Source organism: Vicugna pacos, chromosome 11 (assembly GCF_048564905.1).
Source record: "Vicugna pacos chromosome 11, VicPac4, whole genome shotgun sequence".
In the NCBI taxonomy this organism is placed as follows: Eukaryota; Metazoa; Chordata; class Mammalia; order Artiodactyla; family Camelidae; genus Vicugna; species Vicugna pacos.
The window spans coordinates 11,740,298-11,765,230 of record NC_132997.1 but is presented as its reverse complement, the minus strand read 5'-3'; the positions used below and the strand labels follow the sequence as shown (position 1 = coordinate 11,765,230).

The following is a 24,933-nucleotide window of genomic DNA, read 5'->3' as shown; positions in this document are numbered from 1 at the left end:
TGCAAACAATGGCAAAATCGGCCTTTTCTTCTAGTGTTAGAAACCAGTGAGCCGGGATTTTATAAAACAGCTAGAAGCTGCCTCTGGAGCACCATAAAGCTGAAAAGTGTGTTGAGTTCCCTGAGTATTGACCCCGCCGCTGTGTGTTAATTGGTGGCAGTTGATTTGGTACATATATGAAGGGGTGTAGTTTCTTGACTTGGGTTTGCCTGCACGTGCTGCCACTGAACCACGTGATCCTGAGTCAGCTCGTTCTGAGTTTTCCCCTTGTCTGTGAGAAGGGGACGCTCATATCTGCTTTGTAGAATTGTGAGAATTAGTAATTATGTAACGTGTTTAACACAGTGGGTACGTCAAGAGAGCTCATAAACTTTAGCTGCTGTTTTGTGTGAAGCCATCATTTTATAGTCTTTGGTAATTACAAAGAAACAAGAAAATAAGAAAAGCTGATTTTATGATGAAAGATATTTGAGGAGGTTCCATAATTCCTACACCCATAATTTAGCATCAGCAGAGTCAGAACTGTTACACAGTCGCCCTGGACCAACGTTAAGCCACAGAAATTTTTGTTACTTCATATATGTTGGGGCCTAAGGGGAACCAATACTTATACACATGTTGTCTCCAGCAGCCAACTGAGAGATGACACAAAAGAGTAGGCAGGCGTTAAATGTCTTCTTTGTTACTGATGAAGCCACGTTCTCCATGAACTTCAGGGCTGTGGGTAAATGAGTGTCATGATACTGTGTCCCAGAAGTAGAGACTCACCCTGTCCCAGGTATCTCTGGGCCACAACAAGCCTTCCCTTGAGAGAATCTGCCCCATCATGCACAGGGCTGTTCTGCCATGGAGCTGAGCATCCAGGGTGCTTCCCTAGGGTGGCCAACACTGGAGGGAAAGGAAGGGTTTCACATGCCCTGCTTGTCTCCCTGGAATCACAACTCAATCTGTTAATGTGAGGAGGGCTAGCTGTGGGCCAGGGGTCAGGGCTGTGAAGGGAGTAGCACTCTGCATGACCCAGAGGAGTGGGGAGGAGGTATCCCTTCCATCAGTTTAAACAGGTGGTGGGATGGAACAGAAGGGTGCACCCCAAGAGTTTATAAAAGGAGAAATAAAAATTTCCTTTGGGTATTAGTCTAGCCAGGAAACACAGAAGATGATTAGGAAGGAGACTTGTAAACCACTGTAATATTAATTTGACATTTGTTGAGCACCAAAAATGTGCTACATTCTTTTCTGAGTGTTTTACAGAAATGAATCCTTCAATTTTGTCAACAAGCGAGTAAGGAAGGTTTGATTGTTATCCCAGTTTTACAGTGTGGAAATTAAGGCACACAGAGGGTAAGTTGGCCAAGGTCACAGAACCAGTAAGTGGCAGAGCAAGTATTTTCACCCTGGCTGTATGGTATTGTGGCTCCCAGAATGGGCTTTGGGTGTTTAGATGTATCTGCATCCCTCGATTTCTGTACGTCTGTGCCTCAATTAGCCCATAAAGGACAGGGAAAGGAGAGTTACACAGGTGCTCACAGTCGTGTCTCGGCAACTGTCCACGAAGAGTGCACCGTGATTAGCATTAATTGTTTTCCAGGCAGCAGATCTGTTGGTATAACAGAAATTTAGTCCATTGAATTAATGTAGAAATCCTTCCTGCTCTGCTTCTGTCCACACTTGCCATGTGACTGCCTGCCCGTGATTGGGCCGTGGAGGAGAACATATACTCATGGTTGAACTCTGATATTGCAGTCTGGTTCATAGTTTCACGTCTTCTGTTACATTAATAAGTTAAATTTCTGGTTTTCTTGTATCAGTGTCTCATGAGTTTGGTTAATGTGAAACCAGTCCATGGGAGCCCAGGGGTTATGACGGTATAAATTTTTAGCACGTTGTGGCACTTCTAGCCGTGCAGACCTGACTAGGGGAAGTACGCCTTTCTCACTGATTTCTCCCAACAGCAGGGTCCTCTCACGGATGTGAGGCTGGGAGCTCTCTGAGTAGCTCAGTCAGAGGCCAAGTCCACCAATCAGAAAATGATGAATTACCTGGAAGTGGGTTTAATAAAAGTAAAGGGCTTCCAGGTAGTCTGATGGGCCGTTCAAGAAATTTGGTGAAAAGCTGTCCACTGTCTGTGGTTTAGCTTCTTCTTTGCTGTTGAAAAGTCTGGAGTAGATGAAGGGATTTTAAAAAGCAGAAAGGAGTGATTTCAGGTGGTACGTCCACACCGGTGAGAAGTGATGGATGACCGCCTGTGTGAGGCACAGAGTCTTACAAACTTCATAAAACAGCTTCAAATGCTCTGCCATCTGAGTGCACTTCATATGGGGTCCAGTTCATCACTGGTCACGCTGTGAGGGCAAGTAACTGACGATGGCAGAAAGGACACGGAGGCATCAAAAAGGTCTCAGTCATGTTCCCTGTTTAAACAATGTGGCACAGTGTATTATATTTGAGCTGGTTTTTCACTGAACAGTTTTTAGTGTTTTCTGGGACTCCCCAGTGCCCCAAGGTTCCATGCAGCTGGGTGTCCCCTCATAGCAGCTCCGTCAGCGCTTGCCCTGGGCTGATGTGGTGTCACGGGAAGCAGGACGGTCAGCGTCCCCGGCTCCTCTGAGCTCCGTCTCCTCATCCGCAGAGCCTGGTTTCTCATCCGTGTCTACTTAGTAGGGTTGCTGAGAATCACACGTGATGGTTATCAGGTGTGAATTCTGGTTGTCTCTGCGATTGGCAAATAGCCAATAATTGATAGAAACTCTTGTTTTTTTATTGTAATTGTGTCTCCTAGATTGCAGTGGTTTTTAGTCTGCATTTTTTTATAACTTTACTCATTTTTAAATATGCCCTTATTTTATTTATATTTTTTGAGGTACGGGGGACTGAAGCCAGGACATTGTGCATGCTATGCAGGTTCTCTACAACTGAGTAATACCCACCCTCCTTGTCTGCACTTAAAAATAAATATTGCAATACACAAAATAGCTCTTAAACTCCATCATGGGACCTGGTCTCTGTATAGGCAATTGAACACGTATACTATTTCAATAAGAATAAATGCTGTTGAGACATACGTTTCTGAATCTGTTAATGTGCTTAAAAGCGATCATAGCTAGTGATAAACACGAGACTTGGATCCAGTACTTCTTAGGGTATGTTTTGCCATCATGGGAAATTACATTCTACCGAGAAGGCTAATTGGGTCTCTTTGATATTTGGATGCTTTAGCAGGTGATCAAGGCTTTCCAAAGCTGACAGTTTTGTATTTTAGACTAACTACAAAGTTATCTTCTAGAAGATGGAAATCATAACCTTGTGAATTTCCCAGTAATCCAGGGGGTATGTGTCTGTGTCTGTGTCTGTGTGAACGTTTGTGTGTGTGATTTCAGGAATGTAGAAATAAGTTCCATATAGACTTCTGATATCTTTCTCTTCCAGTTCAAGGTATAAGCATATACTTACACAAATAAATTGATTTTCTTTTGTCATTTGGCATATTGGCGGGAATAAGAGGTTCTCATACTTGTTTCAGAAGGTTTGGGAAGCATGAGCTTAGAAAACGGGAGGAGAAAGAGGCAGGGAGACACTTCACACTTTGTGCAGGATATGAGAAACAGTAGCTTTTCTTTTCTCTTTTCTTCTAAAGCAAACTGGCACTGAATTGTAACACACTATTACTCAGAATTGCTTTTCTAATCAGATACAAGTGCCTCAGATTTTTCAAGGCAACATGAATGATGAAATGTGTTTTAGCATTTATCTTTAAAAGTAGTTTTATTTCTCAAGTAAAAGACTATAGCCTGTTTCTTCCAGTGTCACAAGAAATTCTCATTGATCTATGTACATGTTCTATGTGCTTATTTTCTTTGGGTTTTTTTTAAGTGCTTGTTTCATTGTGGTGTGAATGAATGTTTAAAATTTCTGGATTTTGATCTTTAGAAAATGCTGATTTATCAGAACTGTTAAAAACCTGATTGTTCTTTGGTCCTTGTTTGGTGGGGCACCCTGTTGATTAATCTTGTCTGTTAAAGAGAGAAATTCTTCCTCTAGCCTGCAGATCATTAAGTATATGGTTTGCAGTATGCCTTTAAATTTCATTGAATGCATTGAACATGATTGTCCAGTGAATTTTGAGTTGACTCATAGTAATGACTTTGCTTTGTTTCTGTGGCTTTTACTCCCCACAAGAGCTTGAATTCTCTGTTGCATTTTGTATACGTGTTCTTCACAGTGGAAGACATTTTTTACAGAGGTGGTTTTTCCTAACACCTCTGAATGCCTTCTGTAATTGATACAACAATAATCTGTTATTTCAATGCTTAATTATTTCATAAACTAGTTTTTGGCTTAATCAGAAACAATGACAGAGTGATAATAAAAAATAAGAAAACTTTCCTTCCTTTGAAGAATAGAAATCAGGTGGTCAGGCTCACCCATGCTTTGTGCCTGACACACTTAATCTCATGTCATTGTGTATCATGATTCGGAGATGGAGTTGCTTCAGGTTTATTGATTTTTGTTTTAACATTTGTTTTGAATTCTTTCTCCAGGCTTATGTATCCTGTTGGGTTTGTTGAAACTGTAGAAGGGAAACAAAAGCTTTTTTTGGTTTCCAGAGGCCTGAGTTGCTGATGATAAAGAGTTGAGGGTGGGCTGAGGAACAGAGTGACACTCCCTCTGCTCCCAGCTGAAATTGATGAACAATGAAATCAATTAAGTGTATCGGTATTTGACCAATAGAAGTTAGCGAGCCCAAACTGGCTAGTTATGCCCAAAGAAAGTACTGAATTCACCTGCAGAATTAGGTGCTTTACCAAGAAGAAGCAGCTTAGAGCAATCAGAAAAATCAGTCCTATGATGAGATATAAAATAAATATAATATCTTTTATTTCTGAAACTTTTCTACGTTAAGTTGTGTAGAGCTAAAATTAAGTTTCAAGCACCAGTAGTTAACAGTGTGGGTGGTTCTGTATGATCATTATTCAGGAATGTGCCTAGACTCTGCTAGAGTGGCTGAAGCTGGCAGGAAAAGACCCAGAGCCAGGATTTGTCACCCTAGGGTGTCCTTCATAATGGTTCCATGTGGGAGCCCATGATTGGGTTAACAAATTTTAACAGACCCCAGCCGCCTGTCAAATTTAAGAAGAAAACGTATGCTTAGTAACTGCTTTGCAAGCAGGGCCCTGTGCATACTCACTCCTGTCTCCTTGCCTTAAAAAGCAGAGATAATGCTTTGCTTGCGTAGATGAGGTTTTAGATAGCACTCTGCTCATCGCAAAGCAATGACCCAGGCCCTCAGCTATAAAGGCTGGGCTTGTGTGCAGTTAGATACTCTATTATCCCCCAAACAAGGACCTAGCTGGTCTGGTGGTCTGCTTTGTAATTCACATGTCTAAAGAATGTATCTTATTCCTCTCACACCATGACTTCGCTAAAGATACACTAAGCCTTTGTACTCATGGTGGATTCTACAATCTCTGTCTCATCCTTCTTTCCCCAAGTTCCTGCTTACTATCACTCAACTGTTAATGACGTTTTCCTTTGATTATACACAATAAATATGGGAGCATTTGAGAGGCTCGCGGAGTTGGGTCCCTACGCCCTCTCGCTTTCTTGACTTTTTCCACAGAGTCTTGAGTATTCATTCCCTGTACGTAAGACTTCTGCCAGCCAGAACCCACAGTTCCAGGTGAGAAGGATGCAGGCTTTATCTCTCCTACCCGAGGGAGAGAGAGTAGAAAATTGAGATCTGCTCTTCCGTGGTCCCTTCCTGCCCCAGGTCTACTCCAGTTCACCTGCAGCCTTCTGGCCTCTGCTCACAGGGCCTCTGTCCCAGGACTGACAGCAGCCTTTTCTTCCCTGGTAAACATTTCCTGTGCCTTTTAGAAGTTGGTCTCTTCTGTGCAATACAACCCTGGCAGATGTGATGGTGGTAAGCGTGCTGGTGGGCAGTCACTTGGGGACTGCCAGGAGCCATGCTGATTCTCCTGAGTCTCACATTCGGGGTTACAGAACTGTCGAGCAGCAGAGGAAGCCCTTTAACGTGAGGCCAGCTCAGCATTGCATCACTTTCATTTTATTTTTGAATTTTCAGTGGAGAAATTATTTGTAGCAAACTGTTCCAGATTTTTGGCTGCCTGCTTTCCTCACCACCATTTCCTTGTTGGCTCTGGTGCTTGTTTTAAGAACCAGGTTTCTTCTCTGGTTATTTCTAGCAGCTGGGCTTGCCGAATCCTTGATCTGCATTTGAAGCAGAATGCTTCTTCGTGATGTCAAGCTGATTTTCCTATTTCTGAATATTTCGTGTACACTCAGCAACCCTTTCAAGTGAAATGCTCTTGTCCAATTCTGTTAACCCACATTTGCCGATCTCCTGCTTTCATGCTGAGGGCAGTTTCTTCTTCCTGTAATAAAAGTTAGCAATTTGCATTTACTATTTGAAGGTTCTGGCCCTAGGTGCTTTTGTCCTTAACAGTTTTAATACAATTCACCCATTAAAATGTACAGCGGTTTTTACTCAATGCCCAGAATTGTGCATCGCAGTCAATCTTAGAATATTTTCATCCCCCAACAGGAAGCCCTGTATGCACAAGCAGTCATTCCCATCTTCCTCATCCTCCCCCAGCCCCAGGCAGCCACTGTTCTCTCTCTGTGGATTTGCCTGTGCTGGACATTTCATGTAAAACAAGTTATTTCATGTAAATGGAACTGTCTATTGTGACTGACTTCTTTCACACTGAGTAACTTTTTCAATGTTTTTCCAGGTTGTGGCCTGGGTCAGTACTCTATGCTTTGCTATTGCTGAATTATATTCTACTGTATATCCGGGCCCCACTGTTTACCCATTCATCAGGTGATAGTCATTTGTGTTGTTTCTGCTTTTTGGGTGTGAAGAGTAATGGCGCCGTGAATACTCCTGTAGGAGTTTTTATGTGGACATTTGTTTTCAGTTCTCTTACTTGGGTGACCAGAGAGCAGAAATGCTGGGTCATTCATAAACCAAATGTTCAACTCTCTGAGGACCTGCCAGGCTGTTTTCTAAAGTGGCCACGCTGTGTTACATCCTCACCAGTAAGGGCTGCGCACTCCGCTTCCTCTGTGTCTTCATTAGTGCTTGTTACACTTTTTTTCATTATAACCTATTGTAGTGAGTGTGAAGCGGTTTCTCCTAGTGGTTTTGACTTGATTTCTTTTACAGCTAATGATATTGAACATCGTTTGATTGTGCTTATTGGCCATTTGTGTATTTTCTTTGAAAAATACATTTTCAGATACTTTATTCACATTTTAATTGAGTTCTCTTTTTCTTGTTGAGTTGTAGGAGTTTTTTCTTTTATTTTATCTGAATACTTAATCAGTTAAATAATTTGAAAAAATTTTCTCCTCTCTGTTGTTTTTTCACTTTCTGGATGGTGTCCTTTGAAGCAAATTTTTAACATTTGATGAACTCCAATTTATCACTGTTTTCTTTGTTCCTTGAGCTTTTGGGGTAATATTTAAAATCTGAGGTATTTTATTTAAACTTTTATATAAAAAATAACTTAATTCTTAAGACCGTTCTAGGAGATGGGTGCTGTGGTTGTCCACAGTCTATGGATAGGAGACTGAGGTGCAGAAAATTTCACTGAAATATCAGTGTCACAGCTACCCAGTGCTGTGGGATTTCAGACCCTCATGTTTGTCCCCAGCATTTGTGATCTTCACCACCATGCTCCACTACTGCCTGGAATCGTTAATGAAAAAGTTTTCCTTTTTTGATTTCTTGATTGTTTGTTTTCTCATTGGGGAACTCACCTCTTCATTTTCCTTGTAGAGATCTGTGTAGGTTTATTTTAGGTCTCATGTACTTATTTATTACTCAGGCTCCAGTGATGATTGTGCCTAGTTGATCTAATCAATTCATGCTCAAGTCTTTCCTGCTCATGACACTAAAAAGAGTCATGATTTACATAATGCTCAAAGAAGAGTGTACTTGAGTGATTTTATTTTTCTAACCAATCAAACCAATCAAATAAAAACCCAGTGTTGGAACAGATTATTAGCCCTGCAGAATAGGGTCACTGTCTTCCTTGTGTTTCATTTCTTTTGTCACAGTGTCTGGATAGTGCCTTGCTGTCCAGCAGTTTTGTGAGTATACGGTGCTCGTGAATCATTGTAAGGAAAGAATTTTGACAACAGACTGTGTTGTTCATTTCACGAGGGAAAAGATCATATAGAAATACTGCTCAGATTTATTTTAAAATTAAGCTTGGTGTTTTGAGAAGGGTTCAAGAAACCATACAAAAATCTTTTTCACTAATTTAAAATCTATCTTAGACACATTATGCTTACATAGCAGAGTAACTTATCAACTAGCCTTGACAAGAGGAGTGTATTATTGATTATCTATTTTAGTTGAAATATTCTACCTGGGATAAAGTAATCAGTGCCCATAAATGAACAAATATGTTCGTATTTCTATGCAACATGGGAGCAGACTTCATATCTTTCTATATAATATATATGACTGTGTGTTTTAATCTGTCTGTCAGTGTTTTTATAGTTTTTCAGCAATGTTGTAACTTTAGAATTCTTCTAAGGAAACCACCCCCAATTCTAGTGCAGTTTGTACTGTGTATCCTTTCTTATGCATGGGATTCCACTGTCCCCTCTGTGAGGAATTTCCTCTCCTATTGAGTTAGTAGCAGAGTTAAAGGAACTATGATTTCTAGGCCTTTGATCTCCATGTGTTTGCAGTTGGCTGTCAATCAAGATTTTCCCTTTCTTGAGTTTTCATTGTTCAATTAGAATTTTGGAAATAACAATTAATATGTTGCAACACTCTCCCTAGAAACTTGATGTGTCTGTGCTTTTCAGGTTCCAATTTAGGAAAATGTAAATGCACTCTTGTTTTTAAATAGTCCTTTTTCACTAGATATTTGTTTTCTTCTTTATAGTCAAAATATTTTTTTCCCAATGAATGAATCGGTTTGCATGTTTTAAAAAATACCTTACTTTTTATATTTCTTATTCTAACAGGTATATTCATTGTACAGAATTTAGAAAATAAGGATAAACACAATTATAACTTAAAAATGGCCTCTAATCTCACCTGGAGATACAGTTGTAAGGTTTGAAATTGAGAATTACAAGTCCTCTCAAATTGTTCTTCTATTTCAACTACGGTTTGGTTACTGAGATCCTCGAATTCCCATATGAATTGTAGCAGCAGATAGTTTCTGCAGAGCAACCCACTGGGATTGTGATCGAGTCAACGTTGAATATATGGATCGCTCTGGGGAGCACTGCCATCCCAAGAATGCTGTCATTTGATCCAGGAATGTGCGTGGTGTGTCTGTCCAGGTATTTAGGTCTTCTTTAATTTTTTTTCAGCATTGCATAGAGTTTACATTGGATTATTTTACTATATTTTTTGCCTTTATACTGAGGACAAGTGTGCAAGGTACCGGGATCAGAAGTGTATTGGAGCTCCGCAACTTGCTGCCACCGGACGCTGTGCTCTTGCTTCGCCCACTGTACAATGTTGCACAAAATAGGACCTAAGTAACTTTCTCTTGAAAGAATGATTATATGATTGCTGGATGATGCTTGAGAGTCCTTGTGATGATGTCTTTTTCCCAGAATTTCCCCTCTTCTTAACTATGCCCTTTCTCTTCCTTTCCTCCAGCCTGTGTTTCAGCCTGCCTGTGGCATTGATTTTCCTTGTCTGTGGACTCTTCCTTTCACTAGTTCATGATAATGTTACATGTGAGATGTGGAAACTTGCTAGATGTCAAGAAAGAGCAAATCCATTGTATGCTAATATTTTTAGAGTGTGTTATTGTTTTATCGATTGAAATTAAATCAGGCTGACCCATTGAGCCATCCCCTGAGCTCTTTTTGCCTTCCTACAGGTGATACTGTTCTCGTTGCTACATGTGCCCTTCCCCCAGACTTGGTTTTGGAGTTGAGTAAGTCACCATCACTGGAGCCCTCTCTTTAAATGATGAAGAGAACATTTGCTCTTTCTCCCTGTTTGGGGACTTGGATGAGATGAGGTAACAGATAAAGAATGGAGCCCCACCTCATTCTGACCCCCGCTCTTTCCGTTCCTTTCTCCAGGGGAAGAGTACAATACAAAAATATAAAGATTGTGAGCTAATGAGATAGACAAGACAACCGATCATTTATTAAATACCCTTTCATGCCAGAAACAAATGTATTATACACACAAAAAGCACATAAAATACGGTAGTACTTTGGTTACAAACGTGGGTCCGAGTTCAAGTCCGGGTCTGGAGTGACAAGTCCTGTGAGATGGAGAATTGGTGGGTCGGCTTAGCCTCTCCTGGACTTGTTTTCTGTCCTGCAGAGATGGGGCTCGCTAGGCGTCCCTCCCCCGTAGAGGTGCTGAGGGCTGTAAAAGACGCGTGTAGGCAGACCGAGTACAGCTGCTCTTTCCTCGTAAGTGCAGGATAGCATAGCTTTTGCGGTGACGGCTTTATGACCACACCGTGTAGACTCTCAGTGCTCCAAAGGGATGCCTTGCGGATTGGAGATGGGATTCTCACTTCTGTAAATACCCAAGGATTGTGTTATTGGGCCTTGCTGATTTGACTCTATTCTTTAGAAAGTACATAATGTAGATATATTTTTCAAACATGCATGCTTTTTTTCTTTTATTATTTATAGTTCTACCCTCTCATCTCTTGGTGTGACTTTTCATGGAATCCAGGAAACAGTCCTAAGCTACCTGCCTCTTCACACTTCTCCGTGGTGGTTTCCTTCCCTGACTAGAAGAGGGTTTTGCATAGGTAATTTTGATTGCTCCCCTTCTCTTGGAGACTCTCTGTTTGTCTGCCCATCTCTCACCTGTCCTTCTGTCCATTTCTCTACCCACTCATTCTTCTGACTTGTTCCAAGAAGCATTTCAGGCAGCTTACAGAAGAACAGATACCAAATAAACACGTGAGAAAATGGGGCCAAGTTCATACAGTGAGGCTAGGAGTTGAGCCTGTGTGAGATTTGCAGGCGTGAGACACACGCCTCTGCCTTGTGACTTATAAGATAGACAGCATCAATGTGCCTGAAGCTCCCAGCAGACACAGGGAAACAGGGTTTGTGGAAGATGCTCATTGGCTGTGAAATAAATAAGTGGCTTAGTAGAAGCCCAGCTTTTCCAAATACTAAGGATTAGGAGAATATTTTAGTGTCTTCCAAAATCAAAGTATTGCATCTTTTCTTTTTCAGAGTTTTATGTATAGTTGGTTTACATTCTATACCTGGAAATTTCTCCAAAACTTCTGCCCACGTGAGTCCCATGACTCGGGAATGGGGTGGTTCTGCTCATTGACGGGTGTTGGCCAGAAACGGAAAATGGCAGCCTCAAAGGAGCCTGGGATTTATCACTTATGTTTTTTCAGTGCTGTAGATTTCAGAAAATGCTTTCACCGTTTCTCTCCATCTGAGGCAGCAGCGTGCTCTCTTACCAGCATCAGAAGCTCAGGGCTACGGGATGGTGGGGTTTGACTGCACTGACGTGAAGACAGCTGAGCTAGTCACTGCAGGCTTGGTGCTTTCACGTAGTGCATTTCATGTTCTTTAATTGGTTTCAACAAGTAGTTAATTAACTGAGTTAATTAACATTTAATAAATATGATGCTTTGTTGAAAAGACAGTCATAGGCAGAATATAAGTTGTGAACACTTTAAAAACGGTTTCATTACTGAAATTTCAGTAGGGAAGATTCAGTTTATCTTATTTACGCCTCTCTTTAAAAGTAACAAAGAAACAAGACAGAAAAAGCAGAGGATGATTTCTATTCTTCCTCTCGGCTTGCAGGTGCCTTCACCTCCAGTGGCATCCATCCAGACATCAGCACTGACACTGGCCGTGCTCAGAATTGCCTCAGCCCTGAAGACACAACTGACAAATAGAAGGGGGGGCGCCCTGTTACAGGGGGTGCTGTCACTTTGTGGGTCCTTATGTAACTGCGTGGTGTTATTCAGGATTGCCCTTTCTACACTGCGTGACGGTGCTGTGGTGTCTCCTAGTTATTTGTTTCTGTAAGTACTCGTGTGTTTTTTCCAATGTGTGGTACTAGACATCAAAAAATGCTTTTTTCAGGTGAAAAATAGTGTGTATTTAATATAAAAGTCTGAAAAAAGTGTCAAAAGTGTCTATCTTGTTCCCAGTACTCAGAGATAATAATTAACACTTTAAAATCTATTTTCTGTTCTTTTCATCAGTGTGTATTACCTCTGTCATAAAAACCAGCGAGCACTGTGTGCCTGTTTACTGTATGGAGACCTCCATTTTCCATTCGGCTTATTACACATTTTGCTACAATATTCTATCTCCACTGGCATGATTTTTAATGACCAGTATAGCATTCTGTCTTGTGGAGGCATCGTCCATTTTACTTTGGACTTAAATAAACTTTTAAACTCCAAGTATACTTAACTGAAATACTGAAAAGAGAACTGTGGTGGTACCGAAAGTCCCCTAATTCCCTTCCCCTTATTTCCAGAGAGTAAAAACTGCTGACAATGTGGAGTATGTATTTCATGACCTTTATGCCTATGTCATATATATATACACATACATCACGAATATGAGAAATCTATGTATATGTGAGTGTATATATGCTTTATTGAAAAATAAGTCCATACTATATGTTTTCTGCAGCTCGGTTTATTCACTCAGGTATATATCATTGACTTCTTCCCCCTCTAGACTCACCCAGTCCTTTCAGATAGAGTAGAGGGTTTTCCTGATGTGCAGGTTTATTCTCTTGTGTAAGGACACCTTTCGTGGGAGAGTACTGTGGACAAGGCCTTGGACCACGCCGAAACGCCGGAACTTAAGTGCCCACAGCTCGCCGTGATTTACCGCATCATTGTCTTGATGGTAGACACTTAAGTTTTCTCCATCTTCCACTGTCAGAAAGGGTGTTTGACTGGAATCCTTCTTATACAAACATTCCTGTGATCTTGTATGAGTATTTCTTTAGTTAAAGTTTCTGGAAATTTAGTCCTTGGATGTGACAACTTCATAAATCACAGGCTCCTTTCAAGTAAATCTAGAAATTCCTTCTCCTGTGGGGAATGAAAAGATGTAGAATAACTTATGTAACCAATTCTCTATCGCTGGATATGATTTCACTTCAGCTTTTCTTCTCACCATTTTAAACAGTGCTGTGTAAATGCTCTGATGAGTACATCTATTTGAACTGATTTTTTCTAAATGAAACAATTCCTAAAAGTGGAGTTCAGCCTGTGTGTACACACGTTTTTCAGAGTTTACATATCCATTGACATGTCGTCCTCCAAAAGATCGCTCACAGTTTGTTCTCTCAAAGATGGACACTAGCTAGAATATCTTTTAAAAATATGTGCCAATATGATGAGCAAAAGTGCTTTTTCATTGTTTTAATTTACACTTGATGACCAGTGAGGTATTGAGCATTTTTCATTCATTAGCCATCTGACTTTTAAAAAGTGAATGATCTCTTTTGTCCGTTGAACACATTTAAGTGAGGGAGCTTCTCGTTGCTTTGTGACAGCTCTATGTATATTATGAACATTAGCCCCTTGTCTTCATCAAGATGTATCAGAGAGCTTTTCCTTGTAATTTTTTGCCTTTCATTTTGTTCAGTAGGTTCATTTTTGTTGTGGCCCAAAATAATCTTAAGATAGTAAATGTCTTCTTTTTGGGTTTTATTCTTGATATTATTCTTAGAAATGCTTTCTTATAATGGTATAAATTTCTTCTGTAGGTTTTTTTAATCTCTAAGATGGAGATGATAATGGTACTTGTTATAGTGAGGAGAAGTTGAATTAATATGAGCAAAGAATTATATTCGCTGTTATTAGTACTTTCTAATATTCACATCACTTTCTGTAATTTTTCTTGCGGTCAATATGACTGGAATAGAATTTGTTCTTTCCAGGGGATTCTCTGATTGTCCCAAGACAATTATTGAATTCATACTTTGCTTTTTAACTTGAAATCCCACCTGTAAAGAATACTTATGTACACTAGAGTCTCTTTTTGAGCTCATGGTTTATTTCTGTCAATCTTACTTTCTTACTCTAGCACTATATCTTACATATTGTAAAAAATTATTTAATATCTGACAGTGCGATTTTTTTGATTCTCTTTACCATCCCAAATTTTCTTGGCTAGTATTATGACTTTATTATTCCTGAAGAATTCTAATATAATTTTTCAAGTTAAAAAAAAAAGAAGTGTTGTCATGGGATTTTTTAGTAATTTTGAATTATCTTTAGGAGAACGTACATTTTTTCAAAACTGCTTTCCTCCATACAAAATGTTGATGTCTCTACTTTCACACCTCTTACTTTACCCCTCAGTACAGTCCTGTACTTTCTCCATGTACAACATGGGCATTGTTTTTGAGTTTATTCCAGATTATTGTTGATGATTTTGTTAATTTTTTACGTGAGAATTTTTTGCTATTATATTTTTTAACTGTTAAAACTGACACCTAGGAAGGAAGATTCGGTTTGTAAATACTCACTTTGTGACTTCTCATTTAAAATTGTAAGTTTTAAGTACTTGTTACAGAATCCTTTCTTTTCTGTTTTTAAAAATTTGTTTCCAAGATTCTCAAAATGGTCATAGCAAAGTAGTATAGGTGAGGAGACAGATGGAGAGAGGTAGTGTGGCTCATGTACAAACTGTGAGCACTTTCATGGCTGCCTTTACGTTGGAAAAGCTGCTGAAGAGTCCAGGATAAACCAGGGGTGGCTTTGTATGCAGTTGAAAGCCAGCTTTCCTGCCTGGTGAAGCCTGGTGGGCATGGCAGGTAGATGATCAAGGTCGAATGGAGGTTATTGGCTGCACAGAGCGCTGTGTCTGAGAACTGGAGAATATCACCATGGGAAATGCTTGGTGCCAGGAACAATGCAGAGGAGCTGGGGACCCTGTGTGTTAAGGATTTTCCAGCCCTGGGAGTGGGAAGATCAGACTCTGCATTCAGATCTGAGTTTGAATTCATCCTCTTTAGTTTACTTGTCCTCTGACTTTGGTCAAGCTATATACCCTCTTTCACTTCCTGTTTTCTTATCTCTCAAAATAGGAGAATTACAGCCTGCTGCTAGATTGTTTGGTCAGGTTAAATAATTAGTGTCTATAAGATGCCACGTACAGTCACAAGCTCAGTGAGAAATGGGCTGTCGGCTGTTCTTCTGCAACTCAGTGCTTGACAAGACATGGGGGAAAGCCAGTCCCTAATTTGTGTGTGATGCAAGTAGGAACAGAATTAATGACTTGCCTTTCCCTAGCAGTACTCTTACAGCTTTGCTTCATTTACTTCTTTCCTCCTTTCCTTTCCCCTTTCCCATCCTCCACCAAAAGAGCCTGAGACTCTCTCAGAATACTAGATTCAAATTAATTTAAAGGTTGGCTCATCCTCATGAAATGATAGTAACATAAAGAAAATCTGTGCACATCCCAGAATACATTGTATTTGATTTAAACACACACGCGTGCACACACACACACACACAATCAGCCTCCATCCCACTTGCAGAGGGAGAAGGACCACTTTTTCTGAGTTTTCACTCACTGAGCGTGAGAACAGTGTCTCTTACACAGACGTTCACCAGGCTTCGTGCATGGTGTTTTTAATTGAATTTCGGCTTTGTAGCCATAGATATAGTCTCCTAATAGAAGAGAGAAAGTGGAGACATAGACATTCTGCTGAGATATTGGTGTCATCATATTTTAGTTGGAAAGGACTTAAGACAGAATAGAGTCGTAATATTTTATGGGTGAGAATCCATGATGTTGTAACTTGGACAAGAACTTGGACCTTCTGCCATCTTGTCCACAAGGGTGAAGAGGCAACTGGGCAGGGAATGGTAGGGATCCTTCTTGCTTGAGTTCCATGTTCTTGCTAGTTTTCATTGCTCAGCTGCCTTTAGTTTATGTCCATGAGGCCTCTCATGGGAAGGTCACTCTGTCCTGATAGATTGAGTTTCTTATCAGCAAAAAGCTCTGGACCCACTCATATTTCCCAGAGTTTTCTGCTGACCTGCTGACACTTTATATAATTGAGACCTAAGAAACTACTGAATATAAAATACTTATTGTTATTGTTTGCCCTCGAGTTCCATAGGAATGGGGTGCTGTCTCAGGCTGTCTAAAGCCAGATCCGAACAAAGATAGGGTGACAGGTTGTGCTGCTGTTTCTCCACAGTCGAAGGGGATTACCACCTTAGCTTTATATTCAAGGCAGATGAGTTCAAATCTTGCCTTTACCAGTTATTATCTTTGTGAATTTGGGGAGAAACTGTACTTTTTTGTGTCCAAATTTGTTTATCTGTAAATAAGTTCAGTATTTATTTTAAGGTTTCTGTTTTAGAATTGAATGAGCTAATTCCCTCATTTATACCTAAAATAGCGATCGCATGGTTCTATGCTGGTGCCTTGGTAGTTGATTACTAAGGGACACGGCAGTGAGAATGGGGGTGGGGGGCCCCTGGATAATAGAGCTTATATTCCAGGATATGCTTGTAAAAGACTGGATGTGCAGTGGATTTTTAGTAAATATCTAATCCTTTCCTAATCTGCATTGATTGTGTATATATCTTTATACTAATATATGAACAATTTTTATTGCAATTTAAATATCTTTGTAGTATTTACAATATCTAGCTATAAAAATACGTGAAATAAAATGATTTGAATTTATTTTCTTTTCAATAAGCAAAACAAAATAAAATAGAAAAGAAAAAAGTTTTGAAGGAGTAGAAATAATTTTATTTCTGTGGAGTCAATTCCTTATAATAGGTTTTTTGTTCGTGTTGTTAAAAAGCATATAAAATTGATAGGTTGTGACATACTGGAAATGAGGAAACAGTGGAGACATACTACCTCTAAGGCAGTCAATTTGTTACCAAGTCCAAACTCATTCTGCTTGCTGCATGACAGGCCAATAAATCGGGAGATGAGATGTTGGAGTAAGGAAAAGAGACTTTATTTGAAAAGCTGGCAGGCCCAGAAAATGGCATATTGTTATCCAGTAGAACTCTCTTCCCCAGGGCAGAATTCAGTCTCATTTTATACCAAAAAGGGGCGGGGATGTGGCTGGTTGTTGCAAACTTCTTGTTGTATGAATTGTTTGTCCTTGAAATCCTTTGTTCCTGCAGCTGTCCATGTGGGTCAAATTATGGTGCCCCCGTATAACCTCCAAAAAAAAGAAAGGTTATTCAGTATTTTACAACTTGCCATCTATACATAAGTGTAGAAGAGCAAATATTCTTAAAGATCAGAGCCCGGAGAATAGGCCCTCCTGGATATTTCAGGCTAAAGGCAACTTTCTTTTACAAAAGGTGCAGAAACATCAAGTCTGAGCCTAGAAAACAAGGTACAGGATTAAAGCCAAACGAACACATCTAACATGGAGTGAAATTTGTTCTTTCTATTACAATTTCTTTTTCTCCCTCATAAATAATTTTACTAAGAAACATGAGTAATTTTTTTATTTTTGCTTCTTAATAAAGGACTACAACTATATTTTAGTGAGCAGGGATGCTGTGCGTGCCTTGGGGTCACAGCAAACTCTTATTGGGGGTGGTCGACCCTGCAACATGCCTGATGCCCCGTGAGTGTTGGTGAGGGCCCCCTAACCAGGGGCTCTCTTCAGGAACCACCATATGGGCGTTGACCTCTGGCACCTCTTTTTCAGCTGCAGGAAATTTTTTCAGATTCTATGATAGAAAAATCACTCCAGCTGGGGATAATCAGGGAATAAAGGAAGAGGAAATGGGCTTGAAGTAGAGTAGAAGAGAAGGACAGAAGCTCAGGGAGCCTGGGGGCTTGGCAGCGGGGCCTCAGGGGAGAGAGGAGCAGAGGTGTGGATGGGACCGGCTACGGAACCAGCTCCTGCTGCTTTCCCTGCACCCAAGCCACACAGCTTTTAATAGGGCCCAGGACTCTCTCCTGTCTAGATGTCACTCTGGGCAGAACCTTGAGAATCGAAGGTAAGGGGTGGGCAGCACTCACCTAGGGGGTCACTGAGGAATTGGTTCAAGTCCACATTGACTTTTCCAGTCATGTGCCTTCACCTGTTCTTTATCTCAGGATCTGAGAAGCAGAAGCAAGGAACTCAGGGAGAGATCCAGGAAGATATCTGACTGTGTTAAGAGACGACAGTCACAGTGACACTGGGAGGGAAGACACTTGCAGCAAAGTAAAATAAATTCACAACTATTGCATCAGAGCTGCAGGTGTGAGAGAGACTAAGCCTGTCTCAGAGTGCAGGGGACAAGCGGAATGGAATGGTAAAATTAACACTGACAATTGAAATTTTGTTAAATAGCCTGCTACTTTTAATTTTATCACTTGAATGTATGCAGGTGTATTTCTATGAGCATTTATAGGTTCACACAACCCCACCAGCCCCTCTTGCCCCCATGGGGGATGGGATTTCTCAAGCACAGTGCCCCTCCTGCTTGCTTGGGCCACGCTGCGGGTCCTCGCCTGGGGACGGACAGCTACAGGACACTGAGTCCCCGAGGCACGGCCTGGGATACATGACAGGAACATCTGTGCTATTGGCTGACGGCCTCCATTTCCCCCTGCAGTGTAAGAATGCCGGTGACTCAGTTAGAAGCATGCATCCAAGCCATCCTTCCGTGTCATCACCATCTAGAAGCGGTGCCTGAATCTTCTGAATTTCTGCAGAATGTGGTTTACAATCACCTTCAACAAGTGAGTGTGTGTCCTCTTTCAAGTGGAGGAATTACTGCCGTTTTCCTGGAACTTACCACTAGTCCATCTGATTTTTCTGTGCTAGGATTCAGTATTGCCTGCTAATAACTCTGCAGTCAGATCTAGAAACCCTGATGAAGAGGATTATTTATTTTCTTTCTTTATATGATAGTATTTTACTTTCAAAATTCTTAGTTTTCAGTTCTTGGAGGAATTTTTTCGGGGGTTGGAGAAACAATTTTGCTCTTACCATCTATGTTACCTTTTGCTATATGCGTCTCACCTGTCTTCTGTCACTTGTGAGGCGGTTCCATTTGTGACCCTGTCCGGGTTGTTCATAGTATAAAACATAAAATCTGTAAAAGTACAGTCCCTTTTACTCCGAAGACATTCCACAAATACTCCTTTAATCTGGGTGTGGTTTTAAGAAGACACAAACATTAGAATATATACTTGCAGGTTGCCAGTGCAAAATCCCCAAATGAATAGTCGAGCTCAACATCTAAAATCTTTCTAATGTACCATGGATTTGTATGGATAAGTGAATTAGTTTGCTAAGAACTCAATCCTCCCAAGCTGATGCTCTGCCAGATGGTGGGGCCGAGGAACGAGGGCGTGTCCTGCCCTTCCTGAGCTGATATTTTCATGGCAAAGACCTTCACCAGGTGAAGAAATTGAAGTTTCTTCTAAGAACAGTGGGTCTGAAAAGAGTCCAAAAAGCGTGGGAGTGACACAATCCCATTTGTCTCAAGTAGGGGAGAGTGGCTGTGGGGCCACTTGGGAGACTCATGAGTCCTGGTGGGCAGTGTTGTTGGCTTCCACTTGAGCGGTGGGACGGTCAGTGGGTAAAAGTGAACATATTGAAGGCATGTTTAGATGGTAAAGAGGAAAGGGTCAATGCTTTCTGTGAAGGTAGGATGGAGTAAGGCCCAGGTTTCTGGGTGGATTAATGAGTTAAATAATGGTCCTGCTGTGTTCTGAGGAGGGAAAGCTGCAGAGGGAGTTCTGGGGGAAAACTGATGAGTTCAGCTGTTGGTAAAGTGAAAGGCTCTTAGATGCGTGGTCTGGGAGCTCTGGTAAGAGCCAATAGTGAGTAGGGGGCGGGGAGAGAGACTTTCAAATCATTTTGTCTTGTGAATATACATATAAGAATGAGTAATGACACAACCCCTCTATATTCTGGATTTAAAAGCCAGTAACATTTTGCTATATTGACTGCAGGGGTTCTTAATTTTTTAATAGAAATAAAATAAATAGAAACAAAATAGTGGAGTTAATGAATATCTTAGAGTTGATGTGTGCCCTTGTATGTATTTTCATACCTCATCTGTTTATAAACATAATCTACAAAAAGTTAACTTGCTTAGCATAAGAGTTAAACAGAGGGACGTGACACACTCTGTTGGTGGTTCAAGGTGATTTCTTAGGCAAATTATGTAGCCTCTCTCTGCCTTAGTTGCATCTTCTGTGATGGCCCCCGGGCCCCTCATCACAGCTTATTTCCTAGACTAGATGTTGGGAGGGAGGCTGCTGAAGGGAGTAAGAGGTGGCAACTGCTAGGGTCACTGAAGAGAGAGACAAAAACAGATTAAAGCCGAGAAACTGAGTGCTAATATCCTCAAAGGAGAAAGAATTCCTCAGTTTTTTGAGCCACTTAGCGTAAGGGAAAGAAAATCATGTGGATCCAAAGCTCTTGAGCATATGAGTATTGTGGGTGGGAGGGTTTCATCAGAAAAGGGTTGAGAAAAGGCCTTTTGGTTTCCCTTTACGTTTCCAGTAAGGATGAGGCGCAGAAGAAAAACCACCCGCTTCACTGTAGAAGGTGCTGTTTTGTGAGAAACTGACCAAAGGTTGGAAACCAGTCATCAGTGGTGCTGGCAAAAGAAGAGACTTCTGGATTGGGTGGGGCACTTGCTGTGACTTCCAGGTGACCTGCTGGCTGGGGGCTGTGAGGCGGGCAGTAGGTTTGCAGTGTGACCTGGGCATAATCTCTGGCATTGAGGCTGCTGTTCTGACTAGCAGAGCTGGGCAGACACCGTCCTAATGGGGCTGCTCGGGATGAGGTCTGGGACACCTGCCGTGCTGAGGGCGAGAGGAGAGCTCTCCTGAGGTTGTGTCCCTGTGAAGATTAGAAACGTCCTCCTGCAGGGGAGGAAGAGCCTCTGAGCAGCATGCCAGATGCACAGGCAAGACCAGCCTGAGCATGGAGATTTCAGGAAGCCGGAATTCATACAGGCCCGAACAGCCTTGTTCCTGAGAAACTGGAGGGAAAAGATGCTGCAAAAGCATGCTAAGTTCAGACACTGTGGTGTGTCATGAGTGATAGGAAAAGACTGTTCAGGCAGCCACGAGAGAACCCTGTGGGTGTCCCAGTTGGGCGTCACACAGGAGGGAGGAGCAGAGTTATATACTGTGTCACTTATTAGCTGTGTGACTTTGAGCAATATCACCCCACCTCTCTGTATATATATCTACATCTGTAAAGTGACACAGTGACAAGCTCGTGTCATCAGAATGCTTAGTTTAGCTCTGATCCCCTTTGTCCAGTCCTGTCAGTGCTGCCCTGCAAGGTTCTGCAGCGGCTGCTCTTGCCCTGCGATGGGAGGGCATAAAAGGGCATTGTAGCACCCGAGGGCAGGAAGGGGTTGCTTTAAAAGCAGACATGTAGCCTCCTGCAGCTGCAGACCTGCAGGCAGTTTGGTTTATATTCTTGGAGAGGACTTTGGAGGCCTTTGCATTGACTTAAGACATGTTTTCCCTTGGGGACCTGATTTGCCTTTGCAGATTATTGTTGAAGATTTGGGCTTCTGGCAAAGCTGTTTTCAGAGATGGGTATATACGTAAAATATCATATAAAATAAAATGATTTATTTAACGTGTGCGACTTTGCAGCTGTTGGGAACAGCTCTGTTGGCCTGGTCTCCATGGAGGACACCAAGGATCAGCAGAGCATGCGGGAGGGAAGGCAGACTGCAGTGTTTCTGCGGGGGGTTCTCCCCAGCATGGTGCTCTGCTGAGTTGACTCTTCTCTGAGTTTGGTTGCCAGAGGAGCAGACAGCAAAGTAATGAGTTCTGGAGGGATTGTATAATGACAGGAAGAAATAGGAACCTGGAGATTTTCCAGACTAAAACACGCTTTTGGTTCCTGATTCAGTGTGTTCCATTACAGAATTGATGAGTTGTGTCTATTCTGGAACGTCATTGAAATAAACGTTCAGCCTAAATGTTAAGGGCTTTGATTTATTTGGCTGGAGGACTCGAGCCGGGATGACAGCATCTCAGATCACTCTGAGGGACTGCCCCCAGGAGGTAGGGGAGGAGCTAGGATATATAGAATCTTTACAACAAAGACCAGGTAATTGGAACAATAAAATTTTGCTTGTTATCTAAAGAAAACCAGATATCTCAAGTTCAAGTATTTACTGCTTTTCTATGTATGGTGGGAAGCAAACATTTGGGTCATTGAATTCATTCCTTTGGCAAGCACCTGGCTATCTAGGGCCAGTATCCTGTCCTTTCTTGCTCTGAGTCTGCTCGGAGGGCACCACTTTGAGTGGTTGAGAGGCCGGGCTGCAGGCATGTTCGCTGGGGGTTGGCAGCAGCCGCTTTTGACTTGGATTCAGCATTCTTTGTTTACTGACATGGTTGCAGTATTTTCATGCACATTGTAGTATTTTCATTCACAGTGTTCCCCCTTGGTCCTAAATTCGACCGATATTTTGAGAGACATTTCATGACTAATTTTGTCCCACGGTGCTAGGATGGCTCATTCCAAGTTCAGGTGAAAAATCTTCTGAGTTGCCATTCAAGGTGTTAGTTTTTTTATCAGGCCCTGTTGATACTAAAAGTTCTCTGGATCACCTGTCTTACTAGTCTATTATGATCCAGGAAGTGTTTAACCTTCTTTGCTCATTTCCATACCTAGAATCACACTATTATATTTATTTTATTCAGGGTTATAAATTTTATCTGTTTCTTCAAGATGTTTAGCCATCATCAATCTTGTGGGCCTAGTTACACATTGGGAAATGTAACAGACAACAATTTTATAAAATAGACAGGATATAAGTAATAAAGCTAGTAACGTTAATAAAGTCATGAGTAAGAATTTAATAGTCGAGAAGTTGTATTTTTGGGTTAAAATTTTGCTTGTGTTTCTAAGTTTGATCCTATGAGAAAGTTCATATTTATGGTCAGGGTCAGGGCAGGTATTAATTGGCCAGGTGAAATCTCCCACCTTGTAAGATCAACAGTGGCCTAAACAGAACTATAATTTCTTTTTAGAATAACGTTTCTGAGGGCTATCTAGTTAGAGCCTTGGAGTAGGGAAACCCACCAAGGTAACACAGAAGTACTAGACATAGGTAATTTATCATAAACTTAACAAGTGGAGTAGTTCATAATCAAAGGTTGGAGAAATTATCAAAGTAATTTTTATACAGTCCTGGTCCGGTGTCTTGGGTCAGCTGTCTGGCTCAGATGTCGTCTTCTTCTCATCCTGGTCTGGAATCTTTTTCTCCATTTGGGCATTGTTTTAACGTGAGCAGCGCTCTATAGGCCAGTGCACTGCAGGGGATGTTTCAGATAGGAAATTAATCCGAGACTCCGTTTCCTTCAGCTTTGGTTTGTATGGTCTAGTTAAGAGTACCTGAAAAAGGGTCTTTCCATTCAGGTTGGAGACAGTTCTTTAAGTCATGCCTGTTGCAGTATGTATAATCCCCTGGCTGCAGGTCATGGGGCATTGGAACTTTACCCAAGGATAGATTACTGAGCTTCAGAAACAAACCTAGAGTATTCTTTTCATAATTCAATTAAACTGTACAGTAAAGTGACATAACAGCAAGGAATGATCTGGGAAGTGTCTTAGTAAATATGGACCTCAATTAACAAAACTAGAATTTAATATCCACTAAAATATAATTTTTTTCTCTCTAAAGTTGCCCTCAGTTTTCTCAAATATAGCCAAATCAAGATTAATTTCTTTACAAGTTAAATCTGATTATTTGATCATATAGGCTTTTTAAATTGACTGTGTTGGAAGTTTTAATACGGAGTCTCAGGGTAGAATGTTAATAAGGTTTTCTAAGACCAAGAAAGCCACGTCAAGGCTTTTCATGAATTTTTGCCTTACAGATTTAGGTAAATTCTTTTCTCTTTAAAATCCTTAAAATACCTTTATACTCCTATATCTCTTAGGAGATGATCTCTCTAATTTGTCTGATAGAGCCACTGGGGACCTAAGTATTTTTAGTCTTTTGAGGGATCAGATAGAGAGAAAAGATAACTGTTCCAAGTCTGTATACATAGGTATAATTTATCAAATTGCTGTGAACCATAACTAGCTTAAGGAGAAGAGATTCTTTATGTCTTGGAAACAGGTTAAAAGCCAGTAGTATTTGAAACAAAATCAAAAATTATAACCATATTCACCAGGTTACTCAGTCCCATGTAACTAATTCTTTTAATGAGAGTTTTCATTAGAACTTTAAAATTTCTTACCCAGTTTAGTTCAGTGCTGTAGTTTGAAATTTATTAGAAATCAGTAAATCTCCTTGAAGAGAAAGCATTTTGCAAAACCATCAGAAGAAAACAATTAACTGTCTATAAATGATAAAATATTTAAAAGCATGGTTAAACACCGTTACACTATAATCAATAAAGAAACCTGTTCACTATACCCATAATTATCACTGGTAACATTTCAGATAAACCAGAATTTTAGGGAGTCCATATAATTTCTACAATACCTATATTAATAATATTTCTCATTCAATATAACCTTAGAAGTTTTATGATTCATTTGACAATTCCATGTTATTTAAAATGCCAAATGAAACTTTATAGTTTAAAATCTCTCTTTGGGATGTTTCAGGGGCCTTCTGTAGCATCCCAAACTTAACTAGAGATTAAAAGAATTTTAATTAATTAAATTAATTTTAATGTAATTAATTATAATTTTATATTTGGGGAGCTTTTTGAAAGATTTCAGAACACTTGATCAGATAAACATATAGATCACTGTAAAGTAGTACTAATTCATTAACAAGAAAATATGTCAAAGGTAAAGGCAGAACAGGTCAGCTAAGAGGTATAAGAAGTTTTACAATCTGTTACTGAAGGTGGATTAATATTTTAAGAAAATTTTTTCCTCTTAACAGAGAGAAAACCAAATCTAATCTTGTACCAGCTTACTTCTAAGATTCATTTACGTTGCCCAATTTGATT

General features: G+C 40.6%; 1 protein-coding gene across 1 annotated transcript in view; it reads left to right on the top strand.

Annotated features, from left to right (window-relative positions):
- Positions 1 to 24,933, top strand: part of LOC140699627 (trafficking protein particle complex subunit 9-like) — a 217,169-nt gene that overhangs the window by 96,077 nt on the left and 96,159 nt on the right. The window contains exon 4 of the mRNA XM_072972259.1: positions 18,582 to 18,708. Coding sequence (XP_072828360.1) covers positions 18,582 to 18,708 — 127 coding nt within the window. The remainder of the gene's footprint in view (positions 1 to 18,581; positions 18,709 to 24,933) is intronic.